At 58.3% G+C, this 24,130-nt stretch overlaps 2 protein-coding genes across 5 annotated transcripts; one reads left to right on the plus strand and one right to left on the minus strand.

Annotated features, from left to right (window-relative positions):
- Positions 1-682: 682 nt before the first annotated feature.
- Positions 683-4,164, minus strand: LSM7 (LSM7 homolog, U6 small nuclear RNA and mRNA degradation associated). Of its 2 annotated transcripts, none has more exons than XM_036032174.1 (4): positions 4,000-4,164; positions 3,821-3,911; positions 2,491-2,558; positions 683-967 (listed from the first exon to the last, which is right to left on the minus strand). In XM_036032174.1, exons 1-4 carry the CDS (start codon positions 4,160-4,162, stop codon positions 825-827), a joined length of 465 nt encoding a protein of 154 aa, XP_035888067.1. In that variant the 5' UTR covers positions 4,163-4,164; the 3' UTR covers positions 683-824. The 2 variants fall into 2 exon arrangements, with proteins under 2 accessions (XP_035888067.1, XP_028376071.1); XM_028520270.2 differs by having other exon boundaries at positions 2,491-2,562; positions 4,000-4,075.
- SPPL2B (signal peptide peptidase like 2B) lies at positions 4,072-20,971 on the plus strand. Of its 3 annotated transcripts, none has more exons than XM_028520797.2 (15): positions 4,072-4,214; positions 8,224-8,343; positions 9,227-9,409; positions 10,010-10,099; positions 10,958-11,097; positions 11,672-11,814; positions 12,013-12,109; positions 13,164-13,280; positions 15,109-15,190; positions 15,706-15,780; positions 15,875-15,937; positions 16,015-16,114; positions 16,556-16,633; positions 17,722-17,882; positions 19,064-20,971. In XM_028520797.2, exons 1-15 carry the CDS (start codon positions 4,161-4,163, stop codon positions 19,304-19,306), a joined length of 1,746 nt encoding a protein of 581 aa, XP_028376598.1. In that variant the 5' UTR covers positions 4,072-4,160; the 3' UTR covers positions 19,307-20,971. The 3 variants fall into 3 exon arrangements, with proteins under 3 accessions (XP_028376598.1, XP_028376599.1, XP_035888066.1); XM_028520798.2 differs by having other exon boundaries at positions 4,096-4,214; positions 17,722-17,948; XM_036032173.1 differs by having other exon boundaries at positions 4,096-4,214; positions 11,675-11,814.
- Positions 20,972-24,130: the final 3,159 nt, after the last annotated feature.

The following is a 24,130-nucleotide window of genomic DNA, read 5'->3' on the forward strand; positions in this document are numbered from 1 at the left end:
AATCAGACCAAGGCACATGTTCTCAGCAGACAGTACCCTGGGGTACAGAGTCCTAATGGTGACAAGGTGTATGAATCAGGAGCCAGGTAAAGCTCTGTTTTAAGGATGGGGCATTGAGAGGTGTTCATGAACATGACCCAAGTGGACCAGCTAAGGGGAGCATTGGAGTGGGTCCTGGGTTGAGAAGAGCAGGGGGAAGGGCCCTGGGTGGACCTGGGCTGGACTGAGGGAGGTGAGAAGTGGGTCAGAACTTGGAGAGGTTGCAGGACCAGGCTGAGATCCAGGCTCCATCTGCATTGTCCTCTGTGAGAACACAGCTGTGAGGACATCATGTGGAAAGCACTGCTTTAGGGGACCGCTCAGGACAGTGTATGGAGACTCTGAAGGGACAAAGCAGAGAAGCAGCGACGGGCTGCTGGGATCTGCCTGCTGAGAAGGCTGGTGGCTAATCCATGCTCCCAGACGCACAGGGGGAGAGAGGACGTCTGCACCTGCTGTGGCCCCTGCAGAGGCTCCAGCCTCATAAGTCCCCATCTCCCAGCCTGGAAGGTACACGGCTTGGTCATCTTGGAATGTCCCAGTCCCCATAATGGACTGCGGCTAGCACTTGACCACTTGGCTGAACTAAACCCGTGACCAGGCTTTGCCAGAACATTGAGGCCAAAAGCAAGATTCTGGAGCCCCTGAAAACAAGAGGTTTGCAATTTTATTAAGAAAACAAAAAAATAACCTATACAAAAAAAAGTCCCAATCCTGTGGGCAGCACGTAAGGCAGGAGGGACAGCCTGGAGTCTGGGGCACCCCTACGGCGCCCTCCTGGCCTGCTAGGCCTCCTGCTGCTGGATGAAGGGGTTGGGGATGGCCTCCATGCCGTCCTGCGGGCAGATGAGCACCACGGAGGTGCCCCTGCACACCACCAGGCCCAGCTGGCGGGTGTCCTCCGTGAGTTTGTATTGGTCATCAGGGTCTGCAGAGAAAGAGAGGGCAGGAGTAAGAGCCTGAGACCATGCCTGGAGCAGGATAGGGTCTGAAAACCTGAGTCAAAGGGTCCTCTAATTGCTTCCCCTACCCTCCCACTGGGGACTATGGAGGGGACATGCTGGCTAGGGTAGCAGGCCAAGTGCCTCCCAAAGCCATAAATGCAGCCTTTCTCCCTGCAACAGCTCACAGACTGGAAAGAGTTCTGGAAACAACCATCCGAATCCTGTCCCCATTTTGCTAATGAGAACATGAGGCCCAAGGGACCGCAGGGATGCTGGGTATTGAAGCTAATTGGGGGCACTGGCACCAAGCCAGCAGAGACCCTGAGGCCATGTTATTGGACGGGCAGCTGGAATACAAATTTGTGGGAGCCCCGTGGGGCCACTGTTCACCCGTGTCAGTGCTGCATTAACACAGAGTGAGAGGAACCCCATGGAAGTGACAGCAAGCTCTAGGGGAGCTCTTTTAAGGTCACAGCAGCTGGAAGCCCCCATCACTGTTACTGAAGGACGTGGCGGAGGGGAACACCAAGTGGCCCAGGGAAATCACAGACCCTTGGCTGAAGGCAGCCCTCCAACCTCAGATCCTGCAGAGACAACACCGGTCTGGGCCTGAACCTCCCATCCTCTGTCCACTGGAAAGGGTCCAGGCCCCCCTGAGGTGCTGTTCCAGGAGTGAGGGGAGAGAACACAGGCTTGGTCAGCAGTTGGGGCAGCCCCTGGTAGGAGAGGCTCTGGAAGGGGCAGTAGCCACACCTCCCAGGGCCAACCCGCCCTAGTACCACGAGACTATCTTACAGGTAAGGAAATTTGTCCACCCAAAGGGGCTTGGCTAGGACTCTGGGTGGACCCAGGCGGGAGAAGAAAAAATGAAGACATAGTGAGAGGCCCCCTGGAGGTGACCAACGGAGCTGAGGCCATGTTTCTCCTGTGAAGAGGGCCTCTCCTCAGTGGCCCCATGACACTCCTGTGTGGCTGCGTTAACTTTTCATCTGAATAACTTATGCCTCAAAACACTGGTTATCCCCTGAGGAGTAAGACGACCCCTGGCCCCCAGGTCTTGGCATCCCCTTAAGGCCTGACCTGGCTGAGATGAAGAACTTGCTGGCTGATGGACCAGGGATGGCCTGACTGCTCTGGGCTGCTGGGGACAGAAGGGCTGGGGGCTTGGCGGTTCAGGGACCAGGGGCATGGTATAAGGGGAATGGGACCCTTTGTCAGCAGCAGGGGTCACACACCGGGACGGCAGGAGACAGGGCAGACTGGGCCCAGCAGCAGACATCTCAGGATCAGTGATGACGGATTAGCAAAATACTTCCACATCCTTTACGTCTCTGAGAGGACGGTCTATTGAACTTGTCTGGAATGCTGGGACAGTGGAAGATGAAACATATCCGGCAACTGTCTGGTCTACAAGGACCACACTCGTCACTCAGACGGCAGGCTAGTGGGTCTGGAACAGTAAGAAAGGCCAGGCAATGAGGTCTCCAGCCCCGCTGGCTGCGCTCACCTCTCATGTATTCGATGGTGCCATCAAGCACGAGGTTGAGGAGGGGGTCAAACCCTTTCAGGATTCCACTGGCTTGTAGGAACCACCAAGAAGAGAAGAGAAATGGAAAGGTGTAAGATTAACAGTGGTTTTTGGAGGCAGGTACCAAATACCACTAAATTGCATACCTTAAAATGGTTACTTTAATGTGAATTTTACCTTAATTAAAAAAACAAACAAGAGTCCTAAGTTATAGCTCCTCAACCAAGTGGCCTATCTTTGTACCTGAGAAGGGGTGAGCCCCCAGTGCCTGATAGGTCAGCCACCCTCCATGCCCCCTGATGCCTCTCCCAACTGTTCTCGATGGCCTGCAGGTCTTCATACTCATCCGTGTTTCTGCTCGTGAGGCTCCTCCTCCCACCCCTCCTTTCCAACTCCTCTCATCTTCCAGGCCTCTCTCTGCCCTGGTCTCACCTGCTGGAGGAAGGACCCCGCTATGTCAGCACTCTGCTTGCCCATTTTCCCTGAAAGGCAGGGTCTGGGTGCTGTAGTGCCCTCTTCTCACTCGATTCCAGTAGCAGACGCAGAGTTAAACACTCGTTTACACATAAAGCTGCAAACTCTAACAGGTGCTACCAGGGAAGGTGGAGGGGTCAGGGAAGGCTTCCCAAAGTCAGTACCTGGAGCTGAGGGCAGGAAAATTACCCTGGCAGTTCACCGGGTAATAAGTTACCTGGTGAAAGCACTACAAGTGGAGAAAACATGTACCTTTGCAGCGCCGGGGGCAGAAGCAACCTCCATTAGTTACTGAGAGGTACCAAAATTTGTCTTTACCCTGGGACAATGGGGAGACCCCAGAGGGCTGAAGAGCGAACAAGGTTTATTTTTAAGAGGTCTCTCTGGTCCACACGTGGAGACTGACTATGGGACACTGGGCGATGTCTGGACACATTTTGGTTGTCAAAACTAAGGGATGCTTCTGGCATCCCGTGGGTTGAGGCCAGGAATGCTGCTCAACACCCCGCGGTGCCCAGGACGGCCTCCATGACCAAGTACATTTGGGTCCCACAGCTAACAGTGAGGAGCCTATAGTGACAGCACTGCCCAGGAGGCGAAGTCTTGCATTCCAATCCCAGCTGTGCTACTGTAGCTTTGACTTAAGTCTGGCCACCTTTCCATGCCTCAGTTTCCCCAGCAGCAAATGGGCATAGAAGCTGGCCTCTCAGCGTCGTTAGCAGGCTTGCATGAGTTATCCAGGCAAAACACCTAAGCGGTATCCACAATCAGCTGCCACTTTCGCCCCTAATTACTTCTCGCAAATCGTTGGGAAGTGCGGAACAGAGTGCCTCACCTTCGCGGCCTCCCTGAAACTTCACCCTGATCGTCTTGTCGATGTACTTGGACAGGTCCAAGATGCTCTCCTTCTTCTTCTTCTCTTTGTCCTGCAGGGAAAGTGGAGCGCATGAGGTAGGGAGCGTGGCCGGACCCCGCCGCACTCCGCCAGCCCCGGGGGCGCCGCCTTCTGCTCACCGCCATCTTGCCGCGCCGTACCTCGCCGGTCTGCGCGGGGGCCGCCTCCGCGCTCTTTGACCCTGCTCCGTACGCAAGCGTGGCACAGGCACTGCGCTTGCGCTGCGCGCCGCGCCGGGGCGTTGCTGGGAAACATCTGGCGACGCCTGCGACCCGCCAACATGGCGGCGGCGCTGGCGTGGCTCGCGGCGGCCTGTCTCCTCTTCGCAGCCCAGGTGAGGGCCGCCCCCGCCCCTTCAGTCCCGTTGGATGCGGTGACATGGCCCCTAGACCCCCAGCCGCACGCGGCGTTTCGCCCGGCCCGGCCTGGGGACATTCTCGGGGACCCGCGCCCCCCGCGCGGGCGGCTCGCGGGGCGCGGAGCCCCGTTGTGACCTTGCGGGCGTGTCCCTGGCTGGGCTGCCTTTCCCTCCTCGAAAGCCCTTCGCACACTAAGTTCCGCAGAGGTCTGAAGTTTGGAGGCCGATCTTCTTCCCGCCCCTCTGGTCCATCTCTGGGTTTCCGACTGCGGCCGGGGACGCTCTTGTCTGCCTCCGTGGCTTTAGTCATGAGGCTGCCTCTCTCGGACCCTCAGTTTCCCCTTACACGCGACGCTAGTGCCCGCTCTCGTGGCTGTGGTAAGCTGTCCAGCGCGACACCTAAGCAATGTCAGGAGCGGCTAGGAACCTTGGAGTCGGGTCGAATTCCCATCTCACTTTTACTCCTTGACCTTGGGCAAGGGAGTTCCTCGCTTTTTTGGCGTCAGTGCTTCTCTGCAAAAGGATCTTAAGAGTGCGGTGTGGACTAGAGCGAGATGGTGTGAGGGGTGATGAACCGTAGTGCGTTTGTTACTTCTTCGTCACTTAACGTTAAGGGTCTCGGGGTGCTAGTGAGAGGCCGACCTTGAAATGGCTGATACACATTGTCAGGGGCGCATCTTTTATTTCCAAATCCCCTCCCCCGGGTTCAGCAGCTAAGGAAATAGTTTCCCTAACAGCCCCGAAAACGCGGCCATTAACCTTGACCTGTTCATTCCACCCCACCGCCACCTCTCTGCAGTAGCTCCAGGTGGGTGGCTGGTGCGGGGGCGGGGGGGGGGGGGTTCTCTCCAAGGCCACTTTTGTCCCCCACAGCCCCAGTCCGTTCTCAGAACAGTAGCGATCGCTTTCAGAGTGTGTCAGGTCTTGTGATCTGGCGGCTCAGGAAGTGGCCCTCCCTCTCCAGCTTTATCTGATTTCAGGCATTCTGCTCTTTGTTTTTTGTTTCCCTGGACTGCCCTGGTCTTCCTTCCGGGCTCAGTTTAGCAAGCCTCTCTCTCCCAAGCTCTCTGGAATGCCCTGTCCCATCTGTGTGCCAACCCCCTGTAGCTCCCCTGACCTTGTTTAATCACCAGTTTGAGGTCTGAGCAATTTGAGGGCAGGGTTTGAGCCCTCCAGACCTTTCTAAAGGGGGCAATGAAGGGTCATGGGGACAGTTTGCCTGGAAAGGCTTTTTAGAAGCAATGGCATCCAAAGGGTGTTCTTTGGGGTGTTTTTCAGGTCTTGAAGGCAGAGGGAAGGTGGTGCAGGTGGTGGGAGCAGTGAGAGCCAGGTGGAAGTGTGAGAGCCGATGGCTTATCTGGGGACTGTGAGGGGTCTGCTGCAGTTGGTGTGTAGGGTGGTCCGATGCTTGCACCCTGAGAAAGGTACCACCCTAAAGGAGCTCCTTCAGGTGCACTTGAAGACAAGCTTGGGTTTCCCCCTCAGCTGGAGGGCAGGGGCTGGGCCAGCAGTGGGAGTGGCTCTAGGCCAGGGTAAAGGGCCAGCGGGGCATGTGACCTTCCTGGGCTGGGGTATAGGGGGCAGGCTGAGCAGATCAGAGCCTGGCGGTGGGAGATCATGGTGTTGGGGCCTTTGGACTTTATCCGGAGCAGGAAGAAGACTTTGAACTTTATCCTGAGCCTAGAGAATCGGGAGAGTGTTGGAGAGAGTGAGGGACACAGTTGGGACTGCTCTTCCCAGAACAGTACCCTTGTCAGAAATACGCCCCCAAGATCACACAGCACCTTTCTTGGGTGGGTGTGTTTCTTTGGGCTTCCTCCAATAGACTAGCTCTCCTGGGGAGGAGGGTGAGCGCTTGCTGACAGCCCTAAACTCCCTTGCTACCATTGTGTGATCAGTGATCAGTGAGGGATTTAAACTCCTGTAATAGACCCACCTCTCTCAATTGCTGTGAGATACTCCCCTCTGCCTGCACCTGTTCCCCCTACTCCTCCTCCACCTGCCCCCTGTTCCTCCTCTACCTGCCCCCCCACTTGTCCCCATCCCTCCTCTACCTGTCCCTTCCACCCGAACATCTTTTTCCAAGCATTTGGGTTCTTATTTTTCTGCCATCTCCCAGAACTCACTGCATATTCTGAGAAGGAGGAAACCTGGACCCACTGACCACTCTCAAAGTCCCTGGTGTGGATGCTTTCACAGTAATTGTGAAGCACAGTATCCCTGGGAGTTCTGGACCTGCTCCGTGGCTGTCCTGGGTCAGAAGGTGGCTTGTCTTCAGTAGTACTGGTTGTTTCTGGTTCTCCACATTGGGGTGGGACCCAGTTTGGGATGGAACCCAGTTTTAAAAAGGACCCACTTTTTAAAAGGACCCTTTAAAAAGGGTCCTTTTAAAGAACTCTCTCCTGTTTCTTTTAATTTGGAGGATGAGGGAACTGTGTCCAAAGTGAAACCATGATGTCTGTGGTATTTGATACAAGCACAGGCTTAGTTGTACTTGTTGTGGGGAGGAAAGTTCGTGAAGTATGCTTGTGGGCTCTTAAATGACTAAAAAAAAGAACCAGTTTCTGTCCATTCCCATTTTACACAAGTGACAATTTTCACCAACATCCTGGCTCCCATGGATCAGAGATCAGTGAACTTTCTGGAAAGGGCCAGACAGTGAATATTTTCAGCTCTGTAGGCAATTGCCTGTCTCTGCAGTGGCAGCCAAGAGCAGCCAGAGGCCCTGCGTACAGGCCTGGGACAGCCACGCTCCAATAAAGTGCTGTCTGTAAACAGAAGGTGGCTGATGAGGCCCAGGGGCTAAGGAACTCTACTGCTCCCCACTGCAGTCCTGGGCGAGGGGGTGCCAGGGGCTCTGCGCATAGGAGGGGGCATATACCGGGTATGGTACTTGGGGCCAGGATGAGGGGCCCCCTTGGGGGGCAGTCTGGTGAGGAGAACCTGGAAGCAGGGCCTCCTAATCCTGCCTCTGGTCAGAGGACCAAGGCTCTCCAGGGGCAGAGGCAGGTGGGGCAGGATGCAACCTTAGTGAAGCGCTCTGAGACCCTTGGTTGGCCTCCAGCCGTCCATTGGCATGTCCTGCCCTCCAGTGAGTGCTGGTGACAGTGGCCTCGAGCTGCTTTGTTGGACAGCACCTCACTCCAGGTGACCCATGCAAGTGCCAGAGCTGATGGGCTGGCTGGAACGGTGGCAGGTGGGGATTATGGAAAGTGAGACTTGTACCCAGTGCCTGGTGTGAGCCTTCAGACTTTGAGGTCGGGGCGCCCTGGGCTTTTCTCCACACTGCCGCCACCACTGCTAGGTGACTAGGGCCAGCGTAAGAAGCTCCCGGAGTGGCCTGGCTGTGCCTCCGTTGAGGACCAGCTGCCTGAGAACCAGCCTGTGCTCCAGGCAAGGTGTCAGCACCCACAGTCTGTCAGGACCCTTGGTCAAATCAGACATCCCCTCCACTCCCCCACCCTGGCAAAGCCACATCCACAGAGTGGGTGTGGGTTCCGCTGTGCCAGCTGGTGACTGTCCCCACCATGTGTCCATTGTTGGGAGCAGCTGCCACCTGTTTGTCTCCGAGGCAGACTCCTGGGAAAACTGAGGGTGTGTTCTCCAACTGCCTGGAGGCGGTTACAACCCAAGGGAAGTGAGAGCTGCAGGACAGGCCCGGGGCCTATAGTGTGCAGAGCCTGACCAGGGTCCAACAGCCCTTCCAGCTCTCAGAAGCCACAGACTAGGAAGTGCTAGGGCCCATGTGTATAGTGTGTCTGGGCCCACTGTCTGGGTGCTGACAGGTCTGAGGTCACACCCAAGTCTCCCGGGGGGAGACTTGTCCCTGTACATGCCTCCATTCCTCATTTTTTCTGTCGTGAAATACACAGGCTCGTGCCCTTTCAGTCCTGTCTACGGGAGGAAACCAATCCAGCCCTCAGGGGCATCCTTATTTAATTTGGCCTCCGTCCTGAGCTCACTAACCCCTGCCCCATTGCTCTAGGTGGCCTGTGAGTATGGCATGGTGCACGTGGTCTCTGAGACTGGCAGCCCCAAAGGCAAGGACTACTGCATCCTCTACAACCCACAGTGGGCCCACCTGCCACATGACCTCAGCAAAGCGGTGAGTGCGGGGCTGCTGGCCCTCCCTGCAGGGGGGCTCTATGCACCCCTTCCAGCTTGGGGTCTTGTCTGTCTTGCTGCCATCCCTCCCCCCGCCTTGAGGAGACTCACCTGCAGAGAGGCAGCTGGAGGATAGAAGAAGGACTTCAGCTGGGAAACCATGGGGTGGGGTCAGGTCACACTCTAGAGGCCTCTGGGGCATCCCCAGAGTGGCGCCACCACGTCTGGGCCTCGGTTTCTGGTGATGAATGAATGACGTCTGGAGTGCTCTAACTGTCTGCGCACGGCCCCTGGTGGAGACACCAGCCGGGCTGTCGCTTGTTGGGTGGGGGCTGGCTGGCAGAGGAGTCTGGGAGGAGTGGCGGCAGAGGGCGTGGCGTGGTGGGGCTAGGGCTCCCCTCTTCCTCGTAGGAGACCTCCCTCCCTGGTCTGGCCTCGCTTGTCTGCTCAGAAGGCCTAGAGAATGCACTTGTGGGGTGGTTCGCACTACAGAGGCTAATGCTCCTGCCCCTTGAGTTCCATCTGTAATGGATGCGGGAGGTGGATCTGGAGATGCAGGGAGGATTTCTGGGGGGGGTTGCTCTGAGCACATAGTGCCCTGCCCCCACTGTCTGCCTTGTGCTCGGTGTGTGTCTCTGAGTGTGTGTGAGCATGTACACGTCTGCAGGCCCTGCCCGCCCTCTGCCCTCCTCCTTTCTTGGAGCACGGCCTGAGATTCAGTGGGACCAGAGGGGAGGGGCATCTGGACAATGCTCACCGTGCTTAGCTGGGTGCTGAATGCCCAGCTCGACTGGACAGGCTTCTCTGGTGCCTTGGTTCCCGTGAGAGCCAGGTCCTTCCCTGGCTTTTCTAGAACAGCTCCCATGAGCCCTGCCTTCCCTCAGTCTCTCCTGCAGCTGCGGGACTGGACGACCTCCATGCTCTGCTCTCCATCCGACCTGCCTGCCAAAGGCTTCACCAACCAGATTCCGCTGGTGACTCGGGGGAACTGCACCTTCTACGACAAAGTGAGGCTGGCCCAGGGCAGCGGGGCCCACGGCCTGCTTATTGTCAGCAAGGAGACCCTGGTACAGCCACCTGAACACCCTCCTGGGCAGCAAGACCCACCTGGGGCAAGGGTTGGGGGTGGGAGGCGAGTGGGAGCCCCCGGGCCCCAACCAGAGTGGGCATGGGCGCTGGCTGGGGTTCAGGTGGCCACAGCCAGGGGAGATGAATTTGGTTTGCTGAATGGCTGTGGACTCGAGCCTTTGCACCCTCGTCTGGTAGGGGCCTTGTCCCAGAGCAGTCAGGAGTCGGGGGATATGGGGCTTTGAGGCAGGGCGCTGGGGTGGGGGTGGGGCTTCTGAGGAGCAGGTGGCACGGGTCCATGTGCTAGCCTACCCTCCAGGACCCTGCAGGGCAGATCGGCTTCTAATCGACCTGACCCGGAGATCTGAGTGGAAGGCGAGCACTTACTCCCCAGAGTGGTGTAGAGCCTGCAGGCCTCCCTCCTGGAGTCTCCCCTCTCCCGCGCTGCCTGGCACCTGAGGACCCGGCACGTACTAGGGAATCTTCCCCTACCTCGCAGAGGGCTGGCTCTGTGAGCCGCACCATCAGGAGGGGTTGACTGTCTGCCCCATGCTGGGTGGGCCTGGGTCAGCCAGGGATCTGCCTCCTCTGGCTCCCAGGTTCCCCCGGGAGGCAACAAGACGCAATATGAGGAGATTGGCATTCCGGTGGCCCTGCTCAGCCACAAAGACATGCTGGATATTTTCAAGGTAGGGGGTCCCTACTCCTGCAGTCTGCGTTGGGCCCAGGGCCTGTGTGGATGGTGGGTGGGGCCTGTGGGAAGGCGGCCCTGTATGCGGCTGGCTTTGGGCAGGTCTTATTCTCTGTGAGTCTGCCACAGTGAGGGCGGGCCTCCAGTGCCACCTAAAGTCAGGACCAGAGACCGAGGCAGTGAGGTGCCAGTGCTGCCCATGTGTGGAGACTGAGCATCAGTCCCTCGTTGCCGCTTGCACACACTGGGCTAGGCTGTCTGACCTGAGGCCCGCACTCATCTTTGGGGGAGCTGGGTCCACAGTAGACAAACATCATTGTATAAGTAAATGGGATCTCCAGTCTTTTTTTTTTTTAAAGATTTTGTTTATTTATTTTTAGAGAGAGGGGAAAGGAGAGAGAAAGAGGAGAGAAACATCAATGTGTGGTTGCCTCTCACGTGTCCCCCACTGGGGACCTGGCCCACAACCCAGGCATGTGCACTGACTGGGAATCGAACTGGTGACCCTTTGGTTTGCAGCCCACGCTCAGTCCACTGAGCCACACCAGCAGGGGCGGATCTCCAGTCTTTGAGGAAGCTTCCAGAGTTCACAGCAAACATCTGGTGCAGGCCTCACGTCTCCCCTCATGGGTCCCCCGTGGGCCCCTGGGTGCTCCCCAGGTGATGTGTGCCCTCATGTGCACACAGGCACTTCCGGGCTCGAGGTCCGTGTTCATGCTCAGGACCGCCCGCGTTCGCATCTTATTTCATCAGAGTTGGTTGCTGTGGGGTCTTGAGTGGTGGGGGAGGGCAAGGGACAAGTGGCCCGGGGATGGCTGCAGCCTGACCTTGAACTCGGATGTGTTTTCCGAGGCAGAGTTTTGGCCGAGCGGTGAGGGCAGCGTTGTACGCCCCCCACGAGCCCATGCTGGACTACAACATGGTCATCATATTCGTCATGGCTGTTGGCACTGTCGCCCTCGGGGGCTACTGGGCTGGCAGCCGGGATGTGAAAAAGTGAGTCCTCGTGTGCGTGTGTGCACAGCGTGTACACGTGTGTATGTGATGGGTGACCCTAATGCTGGGAAGTGAAAATGGGAAAGTGACAGGACTGCCCAGAAAGGGGGATGCTCACACTTCCAGAGAACCTTCTAGAATACAATTGCTGTGAATACTCAAGAGATCCAGCCAAAGGCCCTCTGGGTGCCATTCCCTGAGACTCTGCTCTGGCACTGGGATCCGAACCCAGGCCCTCCCAGGCCTGGGCCACACTCAGAAGATGGGGTCTGTGGGTAGTCCCCGTGGTGCTCAGGGGCAATTCACAGCGGTCTGTGCACAGCATGACCCTCAGGTGACCAGAGGCCCACCTGCAGGGGCTCCATCTGCAAGGGCCCCAAGCTCCTAGACAGGGTGTGAGGTCCTAGGGGCAGGGCTGGCTTTCCTGTGCGGAGGGGCACTGGGGCCACAGTGGGTCTGGAGCGGGTGAACAGGCCGACACGTGAGCTGTCTCTGCCCGTCTGTCCCTGTCTCTGTGGTCCTGGGGACTGTGCCAGCCGGCCAGGTGTCCCTGTGACCAGCTGTGCTTCTTAAGAAGGTACATGAAACACAAGCGAGATGACGGGCCTGAGAAGCAGGAGGACGAGGCTGTGGATGTGACGCCCGTCATGACCTGTGTCTTCGTGGTCATGTGCTGCTCCATGCTGGTGCTCCTGTACTACTTCTACGACCATCTCGGTGCGTCCCTGCTGGCTGCGGCTCTGCAGAAGTGCAGTGGGCGGCAGGGCAAAAGGAGGGGCTTCAGGCGGGGTCTGCCTCCTGTCTCTGCTGGGTGCAGGTCACCATGCCCAGGCATAAGAGCGCATGGGGCCCTCCCTGGGGTGTGCTGGGACCCCGGTGGCCTGGCCTTCTGCTCACTGCCACCCTGCTCTGCAGTCTACGTGATCATTGGGATTTTCTGCCTGGCCTCCTCCACGGGCCTCTACAGCTGCCTGTCGCCATTGGTCCAGAGGCTGCCATTTGGCAAATGCAGGTGAGCTCTCAGGTGGCATTTTCCCCAGCCCCACCTGGCTTTTTGCCCATGGCGCTGCTCTCGAGGTCCCGCCCCACGGCCTCTCCTTGGCCCAACCACCGTGTCTCCTGTTTCCTGGCCCCTGAGGCTCCAAGTTCTGCTTCCATGATATGAGGACCCCCTCACTCTTTCGTGGCCAGTCTGGCACAGCACAGGCATATAGCAGGTGCTCACTCAGTACTTGCTGGGGGTTCACAGTTTGGGGAGCAGGACAGAATAGGGAGGTGAGTGGGCTTTATCAGTCCTCCCACCTCCTCTTCTCGGGTGGCCCCGCCTCCCCACGTTCCCTCCCAGGGTTGACAGGCCCAGTGGGCACCCAGAGTCCGAGCGGGGTGATGTGGGCACTAGGCAGGGCACCTGACAAGGCAGGGCTGGGCCACGTGGCTGGATGCACTGGTGGTTCAGGCCTAGAGGTTCCCTGCTGTCAGGGGCTCAGCCTGGTTCTTACGGGGCAGGTGGGCAGCTACTGAAGGATTCGGACAAGGGGGACGAGACCTTTTAAGGTTGCCGTACAAGGGTGAGAGGGTGGGGACCTGGAGTCAGCTGGGAGACAGGGCTCAGCTGAGGGCTCCCACGGGCTCCCATGGGCTCCTGTGGGCTCTTGGAAGTTTCAGTGGGCTCAGTGGGTTATGGGCAGGCTGGAAATTGGCCAAGGTTTGCTCACCGGAAGTGCCCACCCCCACCCAGATCTGCTCTGCTCTTGGGAACCTCCCTTCCAGAAGTGTATTGAAAGGAAGGGTGGTTGTGGGGATTGTGGGTTTAACAGAAGGTGAGGCCAGGTGCACAGGGGGGTGGGTGGCTCGTCTGCGAGCAGAGCCTGGAGGACAGCAGGTGTGGGGGTGAGGGGGCCTGCTGGAGTCAGGGCCTGGGGGGCCGAGGGGCTTTGGGGCCAGAGTCGAGGTGACCCTTGTGGGTGCTGGGTGGGAACGAGGCTGTAAGGCTCAGAGGTTGGTGCAGGATGGTAAGGGGAATGCTGCCCATGATGACCGTCCCCTTCTCACCTGCTTGTCTCCAGGGTCTGCAATAACAGCCTGCCCTACTTCCACAAGTTCCCTCAGGTCCGCATGCTGCTCCTGGCTCTGTTCTGTGTGGCTGTCAGTGTGGTGTGGGGAGTCTTCCGGAACGAGGACCAGTGAGTGCGGCCCCCGGGAGGCCCCTGGCCTGTGGGTGGCGCCTCCCTCTGGAGGGCTGTCCTCAGATGCTCTGAGTGCTGGACTGCGACTGTCCTGTACCTCCCCCAAGGCCATTTGGGGGCACCTGGAGTCAGTTCACCTCCTTGGTTATTGAAAGCCCTCCTTTCAGTCCTCTGGAAGCAATGGCTGCATGGCGTCCAGGTGCTGCCCGGCTCAGCTGACGGCTGCCCAGCCGTGGCTGCCCTGCCTGCTTCCCGCATCCAGTTTCATTGGGTTTGTCTGCATGCCACACGGACTGTGATTGGATCTGGATATGAGATTCTGCACACCCTCTTGGCCCAGGCGCCCTAGGCCGTATTCTCCAGGACGGCCTCAGTGGGGCCCTGGGCAGCGGGAGGGGAAGCCGCTCCCCAGCCCTGGCGCCACTTGTCCCCACTGCTCCTGCAGTGGTGCCCAAGGGGTGTGCTCAGCCAGCACTGTCACGGATGGTCCAGGGAAGCTGGCTGACTTCTCTGAGGACTCGCTTCCCCTCAGCTCAGCCCCTCCTGTGAGGCAGCGCACCAGCTCTGCGGCCTGGAGCCAGGCTGGGCTGGGAGGACAGAGCTGGCCTGTTCCCGCCCAGCCCTCTCCTGCTATCACTGACACCATCTGGCGCGCTCGATGAGCCTTTCCCAAGGCAGTCAAATGTTCTTGGCGGCACCTCCGTTTGGAGCCCTAACAGATTTAAGTGGCAGAAGGAAAATGGGAAAATATTTTGAGTCCTTTGTACACAAAGAGAGTATGAACTCTCACAGTTAAATCTAAGCCAGGAGACTTCTCCATCATATAAAATTAGACCAGGCTGCAGTTCCTGCACCCCTGGGCCCATTCAGCTACAAGCAGGGCACATGGCTAGGTGCCCACCTGCCACCTTCGAACTTTTCCATGTCTTTAACCCGCCCTAGCCCAGAGACCTTTGGTCCCGTGTCCCGGGAAGCATCTAATAAGAGGTGCACATGCGGCCACAGGCAGAATCTGTGGCAGGGCACAGCGTGAGGCAGGAGGTGGAGGGCAGAGCCCAGGCAGGGCCAGCACGGTTGAGGCCGCACCCCCACCCCCCCAGGCCTTGGCCGGTGGGGCTGTGCGGGGCAAACACCCCGGGTCCCTACTGACCCCTCTGTCAGGCTTGTTATTTCTCAGCACCGTGATGTGGGGCCTCATAAACTCAGTGTGCACATTCTGGGGTGTGACTGGGTGGCGGAACCCGGGTGGTCATGGATTAATGCAGGTACGTGGGGTGGGCCTTACCTCTGCTCGTTCCCACAGGGCTGTCTGGGGGGCATGTCAGATGCCCATTCTCCGGGCCTGCCCCTGGTGGTCAAAGCCCTAATTTCTCACAGGCCAAAAGAGTCTGTGGAACCTGGCTAGGCACAAGTTTCTCAACTATTTTAAAATTATTATTGAGAGGAAATTTAAATCCAGGAGACACACAGTTCCCCCACCCCGTGCCCGCATCCTGGGACCTGGGTGTGAAAGCCCCCGCTGCACAGGGACAGGGGCCCCAGCACGTGTGTGTCTCCCTCGGGCCTCTGGGCGTCAGGATGAGGGGTCCGTTCACTCCTGCCCCATCGTCCATGGGTGCCCCGCCCATCCCAGTGAGGTAGGGCCTGTCCTACAGGTGGTGGAAGCCACACTGCTGCCTCTCGTAGCACCCGAGTCTTTGAGACGTGGCGGGTCATGCCAGTGCTGGCTGTGTCAGACTCCCTGGGGTCGGTGAGGTGGCCGAGGAGGGTGGTGGCTCTTGGCGAAGTCTGCCCCAGCAGGTGATGCTGCTGTTCTGCCCTACAGGTGGGCCTGGATCCTTCAGGATGCCCTGGGCATTGCCTTCTGTCTCTACATGCTAAAAACCATCCGCCTCCCCACTTTCAAGGTGAGGGCCATGGGAAGGGGGGCTGTGCGGGGCCTGAGTCCTGCGGGCCTTTTCTGTCGGCCCCATGTTGTGAGTGGCCAGGTCTGCCTGCCACCCAGCTCTGCCCTGGCCTTCCCTTCTGAGCCTGGGGTTCCAGGTTATTGCCCACAAGACCTGGTGGAAGTAGCTTAGAAATACATGGGGAGTGTGAAGAGGGTCGTCATCTCCCCAGACCCATAGCTGACCTGTTACAGAATGAAAGTCTCCCAGCCTTCCCCGTTACTGGGGAGCCTGGAGAGTGTGACTTGTGCTCCGCCTCCAGCCCTCCACTAAGTATCTCTGAAACATTCTCCCGTCTCCTGTTGCCCGAGAGCTGGGGTGGATTTTGCCCAGACTTTCTTAGAAAGGCTTCATCCCATTGGGAATAGACTGACCCTTGGGAGGGGAACTGAGTGTGGGGACGTTTCTGGGGGTGCGTGCCGGGGGTCTGTGTGCCTGGCGGTGCTGGCCCGGCCCATCGGGACGCCTCTCCCCAGGCCTGCACGCTGCTGCTGCTGGTGCTGTTCATCTACGACGTCTTCTTCGTGTTCATCACACCCTTCCTGACCAAGGTGGGTGTCCCTGCCCTGCCCTGGCCCTCCTGCACTGCCTTAACCCCCAGCCCTCTGCCCCCACTCTGATGTGCGCCCCCCGCCCCCATGTCAGAGTGGGAACAGTATCATGGTAGAGGTGGCGACCGGGCCTGCGGACTCAGCCACACATGAGAAGGTACGTTTGGGTTCTGGCGGCCGGAGGGGAGCGGCAGGCTTGGGCTGGCCTGCAGGTGCTGCCTCCTCTCCCCACAGCTGCCCATGGTCCTGAAGGTGCCCAGGCTGAACACCTCGCCACTGGCCCTGTGTGACCGGCCCTTCTCCCTTCTGGGTTTTGGGGACATCCTGGTCCCAGGTACGGGCACTGGGCACATGGGTGGGTGACCCCACGGCCCTGAAGGCACCCAGGTGTCCTTGTAGTGTGGGGTCAGGGGCCCGATGGGTGGAGACAGAGTCCAGCAGGTGGTGTGGGTGGCAGTCAGGGCTGGTGCATGGCTGAGGTGGTTCCTCGGCTCCAGGGGCAGCCCTGCCCTATTGGTCCTAGCTGCACAGATGTGCCTGCCTGGGGCTGGCTGCCCAGGACAGAATCCACCCAGGCAGGACGTGCTATGGGGTATGTGCTGGCCTATGTGCCAGGTTACAGCTCTGCCCTGAGCTGGCAGTGTGGTCGCCTATGAAAGGGTAGCTATAGCTCTTAGAGAAGACCTCGCCCAGTGCCCCGACCCTTCGCACAGGGTCGCCTGGCCCTTATCTGAGGTCTGGCTTGGTCCCTGGCCCATGTTTTCTTCCCAACCAGGGTTGCTTGTGGCGTACTGCCACAGGTTTGACGTCCAGGTGCAGTCGTCCAGGGTCTACTTCGTGGCCTGTACCATCGGTAAGCTCCGCGCTCAGCCAGAGCCGGCGGCGGCCCTCGTCCCCAGTCCCCGCTACTCTGAGCTGGTGGGAAGGGTGAGGGTTAGGCGGTGTGTCCAAAGGTTCCCATCATCCCGTTGTTGGGACCCATTAGATCTCACGGAGCCGCCGAATGTCTGTGTCCTTCCGTCATCTGCCTTCGTTAGCACCCAGCCAGTCGACGCTGGTGTACAGGGACCCTCCCTAAGCGATCGTTTCCCTTGGGCGTGTGGAGTGAGGATCAGAACAGAGCCCAGGTGGATGCTGGAGACGGGCTCTGGGTCTCTCAGGGAGCCTCCAGTTAGAGGCTGACTTTTTTGTAAATTCCACTTGAGACAACGGCGGGGTTCCTGGGGTAAGATTGGTGCGGGAGGCTCCACGCTGCAGCTCTCGCGTTGCCTATGGTTGGTGCTTCATCACAGCTGCCTCACTGCGTGCTCTCTCTCTGCCTGTGCGTGTACATGCGGTTACATATTTACACTCACACACACGTGATAATGCAGGTTTTACTCTGAGCCGTGAGAGCAAACTGCAGACACAACGCCCCTTCACCCTTAGTACTTCACCAGTGTCTCATGCAAACAAAACCTGCTTTTCCAGGGTCACGGTTAGGTTATCAAAGATTTGGTTTCCCAATTCTATGTGTCCATTGTTGTAACTCAAAATTACATTTCTAACTAAAGGTTTATAAAAATGAGCTATTTGGGCATATTTACAGCTCTTTCTCCAGCTGCTTCTGTGGTTCTGGGCCCTTCTCACAGCTGCTGGCTGCCGGTCAGAAGGCCCCGTGGCCTCCCGTTCCTTCCTCTCCCCGGGTCCCATCCTCTCCCCAGCCTCTCAGCTGCACCGTTGTTTCCTCCTGCCTTCTCCTTGAAACTCACATCTTGCCTCTCCCCGAGGGACCAGGTGGGACGTATGTCCTGGAAGATGCCAGAAGGTTTTGTTCACTTCTGGAAGTGCCCAGCGTCCGTTGGCTTCCCCCCGCTCCCAGCGGTCCTTCAGGAGGTGGGGGTGGGGAGGCCTCGGGGACTGCTGGCCCTGGTAACACATTGCTCATCTCCGTCCCTCTAGCCTATGGCATCGGCCTCCTGGTGACGTTCATGGCCCTGGCCCTCATGCAGCGCGGCCAGCCAGCCCTCCTCTACCTGGTGCCCTGCACGCTGATCACCAGTGGAGCCCTGGCGCTGTGGCGCAGGGAGCTGGGCATGTTCTGGACGGGCAGCGGCTTTGCGGTGAATACCAGTTTGCTATGACTGTCTGCGAGAAATAATAACCCATAAGCCCTAACTAGAATTAAAGTTGAGTAAAGCCTCTAGTTTTACAACTAAACCCTGTAGCCCCCATCCCATGGTCGGTGTCTCTCCATTTCTGGAAGTTGGTTTTTGTTTGTTTTTTTTTTAATTGATTGATTGATTTGAGAGAGAGATTGGTTTGTTTTTCCACTTATTTATGTATTCATTGGTTGATTCTTATATGTTCCCTGACCAGGGATTGAACCCACAACCTTGGCATATGGGGAAGATGCTCTAACCAACTGAGCTACCCAGCCAGGTCTGTTTCTGGAAGGTTTTGATTTGGTGTTGTGTCTGTGTTGCCCTCGTGGCTCTGAGCCATCCTCGTGGAGGGGACAGCGTGTGGCTGTCGTGCCGAGTGCAACTTGAAGGTGGTGCTGGTCCCACGGCACAGCAGCGCCCATTGGCCTGGGCGTGGGGGAAGCCGACTGCTTCCCCCATTGAGAGCACAGCGCCAGGCCGGGGCCGGCACTGGAACCCCCCTGCCAGGGCAAGAGCTGTCACCCCTGGGCTCTGGGCCCTGCAGGGGACCTGGCACCTCAGTCAGGACCTGCCGTGAACGAGTGACAGCAGGGAGAGGGCGGGCCAGCTCAGCCCTTCCTCGCCTGCAGACCCTTGGCTCAGCGTGCCGCCCGAAGGAAGGGGTGGCGGTGGGGCTTCCCTGCCCACGACACGGGCTGGTGATACTGTTAATGGGATGTTCCTGGTTCTTGTGGAAGTCGAAACATTTCTCCCATCTGTCCTTGAGCAGAAATGCCAGAAAGGAGCAGGGGTCCAGGTCGGACCCTGCCCAGGGCCAGACCGCTCTCAGGGAAGGCCGCCCGGGTTAGTGCCCACCGTCCGTCCTCGAAGGGTATCAGTCCCGACTGGTACTGACTTTGTCCCAGAGCTGTTGGGCTGGTTCTAGAAGGTTCAGGAGTGGGGAACAAGCCAGGGATGTCAGAGTCAGGCTTCTGCCTGAGGTCCATTTCCTGTGGCCTGCATGCTGGCCTGTGGAACTGGACCTGCTTGTTCTGGTCCCTGAGCCTGACCCTCTGGGGATAGTGCTTCCTCCGCCTCCCCTCCCCCATGGCCCCACTGGCCACACCCACCCCTCACTGCTGGCCTGTCTCCTCTTGCAGAAGGATATACCTCAGCCTCCTTGGGCGCCAGCCTCAGCTGAAGGCCCACAGCCTCTGAAGGACTCGGAAGTCGTGCTTTCCCAGCAGCCTCCTGGAGAAGCTCAGGCCAAGCCCACCCTGCCTGCAGAGCAGCCTCCAGAACTGGCTGATCCCCAGAACATGGCCAGTGTGTCTGTCCAGGAGCCTACAAGTCCTGCCAACTGCACTCTGGAGCCCACAGGCCTGCCAGGCGCCTCAGCCTAGAGGGGCCAGTGCAGCCTCAGCCTCTTGCTGTCCCCCGAAGACTGGACCTGCCAGCCCCACAACTTGGTGCTCTGGTCTGGCCGATGCTCACGTTTCCTCTGCCTCTTCGAGCCCAGCCGCACCTGGCCCCTGGCCCTGCTCCCAGCTCATGTGGCTGCCGCACACCCCTCGGACCTCCGAGGTCCCTGTCCAACAAGCCCAGCCCCATAGTCTTTCTAGTCAGAGTCTCTTGGTGGAACCTCAGAAAGGGCAGGAAGTGTCACCTGCACCTGCCGAAGGCTGCAGATCTGCCATACCTGGTGCTCACACCGCGCTGCTGCTTCCCCTGAAGACGCCCTGCTTTGCCCTGCTTGGGGGGAACGGCCCACCCAAGGGCCACATCTCTGCGGCCCAGCTGGTCCTAATGCTGAGAGCCCAGGCCCAGGGGTGTGGACTCAGGCCCTCAGCCCAGCTGGCGTGGGGTCTGGACCCACCTCTGGGTTGGTGGGGAGCTGGGCTAAGAGCTGCCAGCAAGGCTGACAGTAAGTGCACGGGGGCTCTCGGGCTGAGCCCTGACCCTCGTCCCTCCATCAGCCTGGGTGGTGCCTGGAGCCTGTGCTTCATCCAGCCCCTCCATGTCTTAATAAACAGCCACTACTTTCTGAAATTCCAGTGGTGTCGCCTCTCTTGGACTGCCCTTCCTGGAGGCAGGATGGGCGCCAGGCCTGGTGGCCGGGCCCTTGGGGTCCACAGGACTGGCACCCCGGAGCCTGCAGTAACCAGTTCTGCCCTTTGTGTCGGCTGCACTGCCTCTCAGCAGAGGGCCGGGGCTTCCCTTTCCACATCTCGGGCACCTGCACGTTCTCGACACCATCCCGGCACACGCAACTCGCCAGCCTCTGCTGCAGCGTGAGCAAGGCGAGCACACTGCAAGGAGCTTCTGGAACGTGGGAGAATATTCTGGACCTGGCATTTTTGTTTTCTACCTCTGAACTTGGCGACAGATGCCATGGGACGGTTGGCCCGGCAACGCCGTGCCCCGGTTCCCTCCCTCCACCACCGTGCTGCATGCATCACCGCCACTCCGAAGCCAGTGGGCTTCAGCTCAGCGGGACTGTCCGTGGCCCTGGGGCCCGCTCCTCCCTGTCCACACACACCACCTCCAGACTCACGCTCAGATGTTTCCATTGGCGTGACGGGAAAGCACGGACCCTCCAACTGCGTGGCCTCACTCCTCTCTGCTGTAGACCGTGGGCCTGGGGCCGGGCCAGGATCCACTCCGCAAAACCAGCACCAGACAGACTCACGGGCCGTCTCTGTTAGCCACACTTCTCCTGGGAGAAGTTTTATTCCAAAACAAAAGTCTTCCACTTGTTTCCGTGTGTTTCCCCTGGGAGGGAGAGCAGCTGGACCTGTGGCCCCACGGGAGCTCCTGGACGTGGGGGCGGGGACCTGTGTGTCGCCACTGGGCGGCCTGGGCAAAGGACCCACGTGGCCCCTGTCTGCCCCTCAGCCTGCGCCTTAATCTAAGCCATTTTGTATATCGGTGTCAAAGATGGGGATCTTTTCTGTTCCAGAAATTAGACAAATGTCACAGAATTTGAAGGCAATGTTCCTACAGTTTTCGTTTGCAGTTTTGGCCTTGCTTCTGTTCGAACCTTATAATTAAACAGCTTTTGTTATGTAGGACTCGACCTTTGCCCTTTCTGAGGTGAGAGGGTGGAGCCTGGTGCACCTGCGGCTGCAGGGCAGGGCTGGTGGGGTTGGGCTGTCCTGTGTGGACACCTGCTGGGTGGTATCCAGCAGATCCACGGCTTGTGCTGGGTGTGGGCTGCAGTGCCCCGACTGTTGTGGGTGCAGAACCCTAACAACAGCGTTTCAGGTCGAAGGGCCCCTAGAAGTAACTCCGCCTGGTCCCTGTGTCTTGGGTACTGCCAGCTCATCATCGGTTATCTCGGGCCTCAAAGGGAATCGCCCGTCGTGGGGGTCGTAGACCTGCCGCAGAGGCCACATTGTGAGTGTTGGGGCCTTCTCCGGCCGTGCAGCCTCTGTCACAACTTGGCAGGCAGGTCTGCTGCTGCGGCCAGAAGTGTCACAGCGTGCAGCCCACGGGGTGCCTGTGGCCCGAACTGTTGGTGGACACCGAAATGTGAGTTCTATGTCATTTTCACAGGTCACAAGATGTCCTTTTTGGTATTTTCCAACTATTTAAGGCATAAAGGTCTTTCTTAGCATGCATCTGTGCAGACAGGCCGTGGGCCAGATTTGGTTGGCGCGCTTTGGAGTGCGGACCCCCCAGCAGCAACACAGACTCTAAAGACATGGGCTGGGGGGCGAAGGCTGCTGGCCAGAGCGCTGGGCTGGGCGTTCATTGTCACCAACCCCCTCTTTGCATCACAGAAGCCGAGTTTCCGAGGCCAAGCAGCATGCACCAGGCCAGCCAAGATCTGAGCAGACATGTGTGGACTCTTCCAGCCACAAGTGTCACCGTCCCCCCTTCTTGGGCAAAAAGACCCCAATGCCCGTGAGACCAACAGAAGACAAGATGCAGCCAGCATGAGGTTTAGGGCAGACCAGCTGGGAAGGGGTGGCTTAATCACTGCAAGTTAATTCTAGAATATTTAAAATCACTGTCATTTGTGCCTTTAACTATTAGTGATCTCCAGTAAGCTTTTTTCTTTTATTTATTTGTTTTTATGGTTTTATTATTTTTTTTTTTAGAGAGCAGAAGGGAGGAAGAAAGGGAGAGAAACAACCTGTGGGTACTTCTTGTGCGCCCCCTACTGGGGACCTGGCCTGCAACCCAGGCATAGGCTCTGACTGGTAATCGAACTGATGACCCTTTGGTTTACAGGCTGGTACTCAATCCACTGAGCTACAGCAGCCAGGGTGTTTTTTATTTCTTTTCCTTTTTTCTTTGTTTAAAGCAATTTAATTTCCTTTAAAAAAGATTTTATGTATTTATTTTTGGAGAGAAGGGAAGGAAGGGAGAGAGGGAGAGAAACATCGATGTGAGAGAGAGACATCTATCAGTTGCCTCTTCCACACACTCCAATCGGGACCAAGCCCACAACCCAGACGTGTGCCCTTGACTGGGAATCAAACGTGACCTTTCGCTTTGTAGGATGACACCCACCCAACTGAGCCATACTGGTCAGAGCTCCAAAAAGCTTTTGTAAAAGGGGGGCCTCAGTGTGGTCTCGGGCAGGTTGTTCACACTCTGTCTCTGAGTCCTCTGTAACGGGGGTGAAGACAGACCTACCACCCGTCACGGGAGGACCCCGAGGCCAGGTGCCTGGGGCCACGTTGAGTAGTTATGTTGACTTGGTGTCTGCCCATCCTACAGGACTGATGGTGGGCGCTCCTTTGCGAGGGTGGCAGAGCCCAGCAGTTGCCCTGGTGAGGGAGCGCCCCCCACTTTTCACAGTGGAAACAGTAGCTGCATGTTGGCCGTGGGAAGACCATGCTTCGCTTCTGCTCCTTTGGGGTGCACAGCTGAGCGTCTTGAATAATGCTATAAGGGCAGTGATTTCCTTTTACTAAGCAGGCCAGAGCTTACACACTTGTCATTCATCTCTTCATTCATTCACTCATTCATTCATTCACTCAACCAGTCTTCACCGAGCACCTGCTGTGTGCCAGGCCCCTACATGGGCCCAGCGATGAGCGTGTGAGTCTCAGACCCTGGTCTGGCCCAGGCGGCTCAGCCTGGTGAGGAAGGACGGGATGCGGGTCAGTGCAGGAGAAGCCTGCAGCTCCACCTTAGGGGGCAGGTATCAAAAATGCTTTTCCTGATACCTGCCTGGAGGAGGTAACTGTTGGCTGAGCCCAAGGGACTCAGGAGAGGTGGTTCTAGGCTGCAGTGGAAAAGTGGGTGTGGCTGGTGCCAGAGTTCAAGGTTGGAGAGTAAGGGCGCTGGCTGAAGAGGGGTGGGGATCGCCAGCCACGGGGAAGGCATTGGCACGTCACCAGGTGGTCAGGGGCCGGAGCTCCAGAAAGCCCAGCAGCTGCCCTGGGGGAGAGGAGGTTGGCCCTCAGTGGTCATAACTCCTCCCTGCCTCGCTGTCCTTGCTCAAAGGAGGCAGCAGTGGGAAGAACCCAGGTGTGGAGCTGGGTGACCTTGGACACATCACCCCTTCACCTGCCCTGCTGGTGGAAGAGGGGCTGCAGCTGCCTCTTCCACCAGCAGGGGTGACAGCTCGGAGAACACCTGCACATACTCAATGAATGGGACCCTGCTGTGAAAGCAGGAACTCCGGGGGACACTTCCTCCTCCACTCCAGGCTCAGCCCCTGTGGCCTGCAGCCTTTTCCAAAAAGTGAATTACCACTTAGGACACAAACATGTTGCAACTGATGCTGGTAAAGTGGCTGTTTCAAAAAATATCCTGCAAGTGTCCTGAGCCACGATGGTCGTTCCAAGGGAGGGCATCCTGGTCTCCTAGTGGGAATGAGCAACCTCAGATGGAAGCGAGAGGGGTGCCGGGCTGCCCTGCCGCCCTGCGCGGTGCGCCGAAGAGACCAGGCCATTGCCCTGGCTGGGCCCTGAGAAACACGCCTGGAGGACCGAGAGAGGGACGTCGGCCACGCCCCTGACCCCTCCTCTGCGCGGCCCAGGGCAGACGGAAGGAAGAATGTCTGAGAAAATGTCACAGCACAGAGGGGCCCGAGGAGATGAGTCGCCCCTCACACGGGGTCCTGGGGCGGAGACGGGGCAACGGGAGTCCAAATGCAGTGTGCGAGTGTTAGCCGATGCTGTGTGGGTCGGGTTTGTCGGCTGCGACCAGGTGTCTCACTGCGGTGTCAGCAACAGGCACGCGGAGCGCCAGCTACGTGGAGACTCTAG

The sequence above is a fragment of the Phyllostomus discolor genome, chromosome 8, assembly GCF_004126475.2.
Source record: "Phyllostomus discolor isolate MPI-MPIP mPhyDis1 chromosome 8, mPhyDis1.pri.v3, whole genome shotgun sequence".
NCBI classification, from domain to species: Eukaryota; Metazoa; Chordata; class Mammalia; order Chiroptera; family Phyllostomidae; genus Phyllostomus; species Phyllostomus discolor.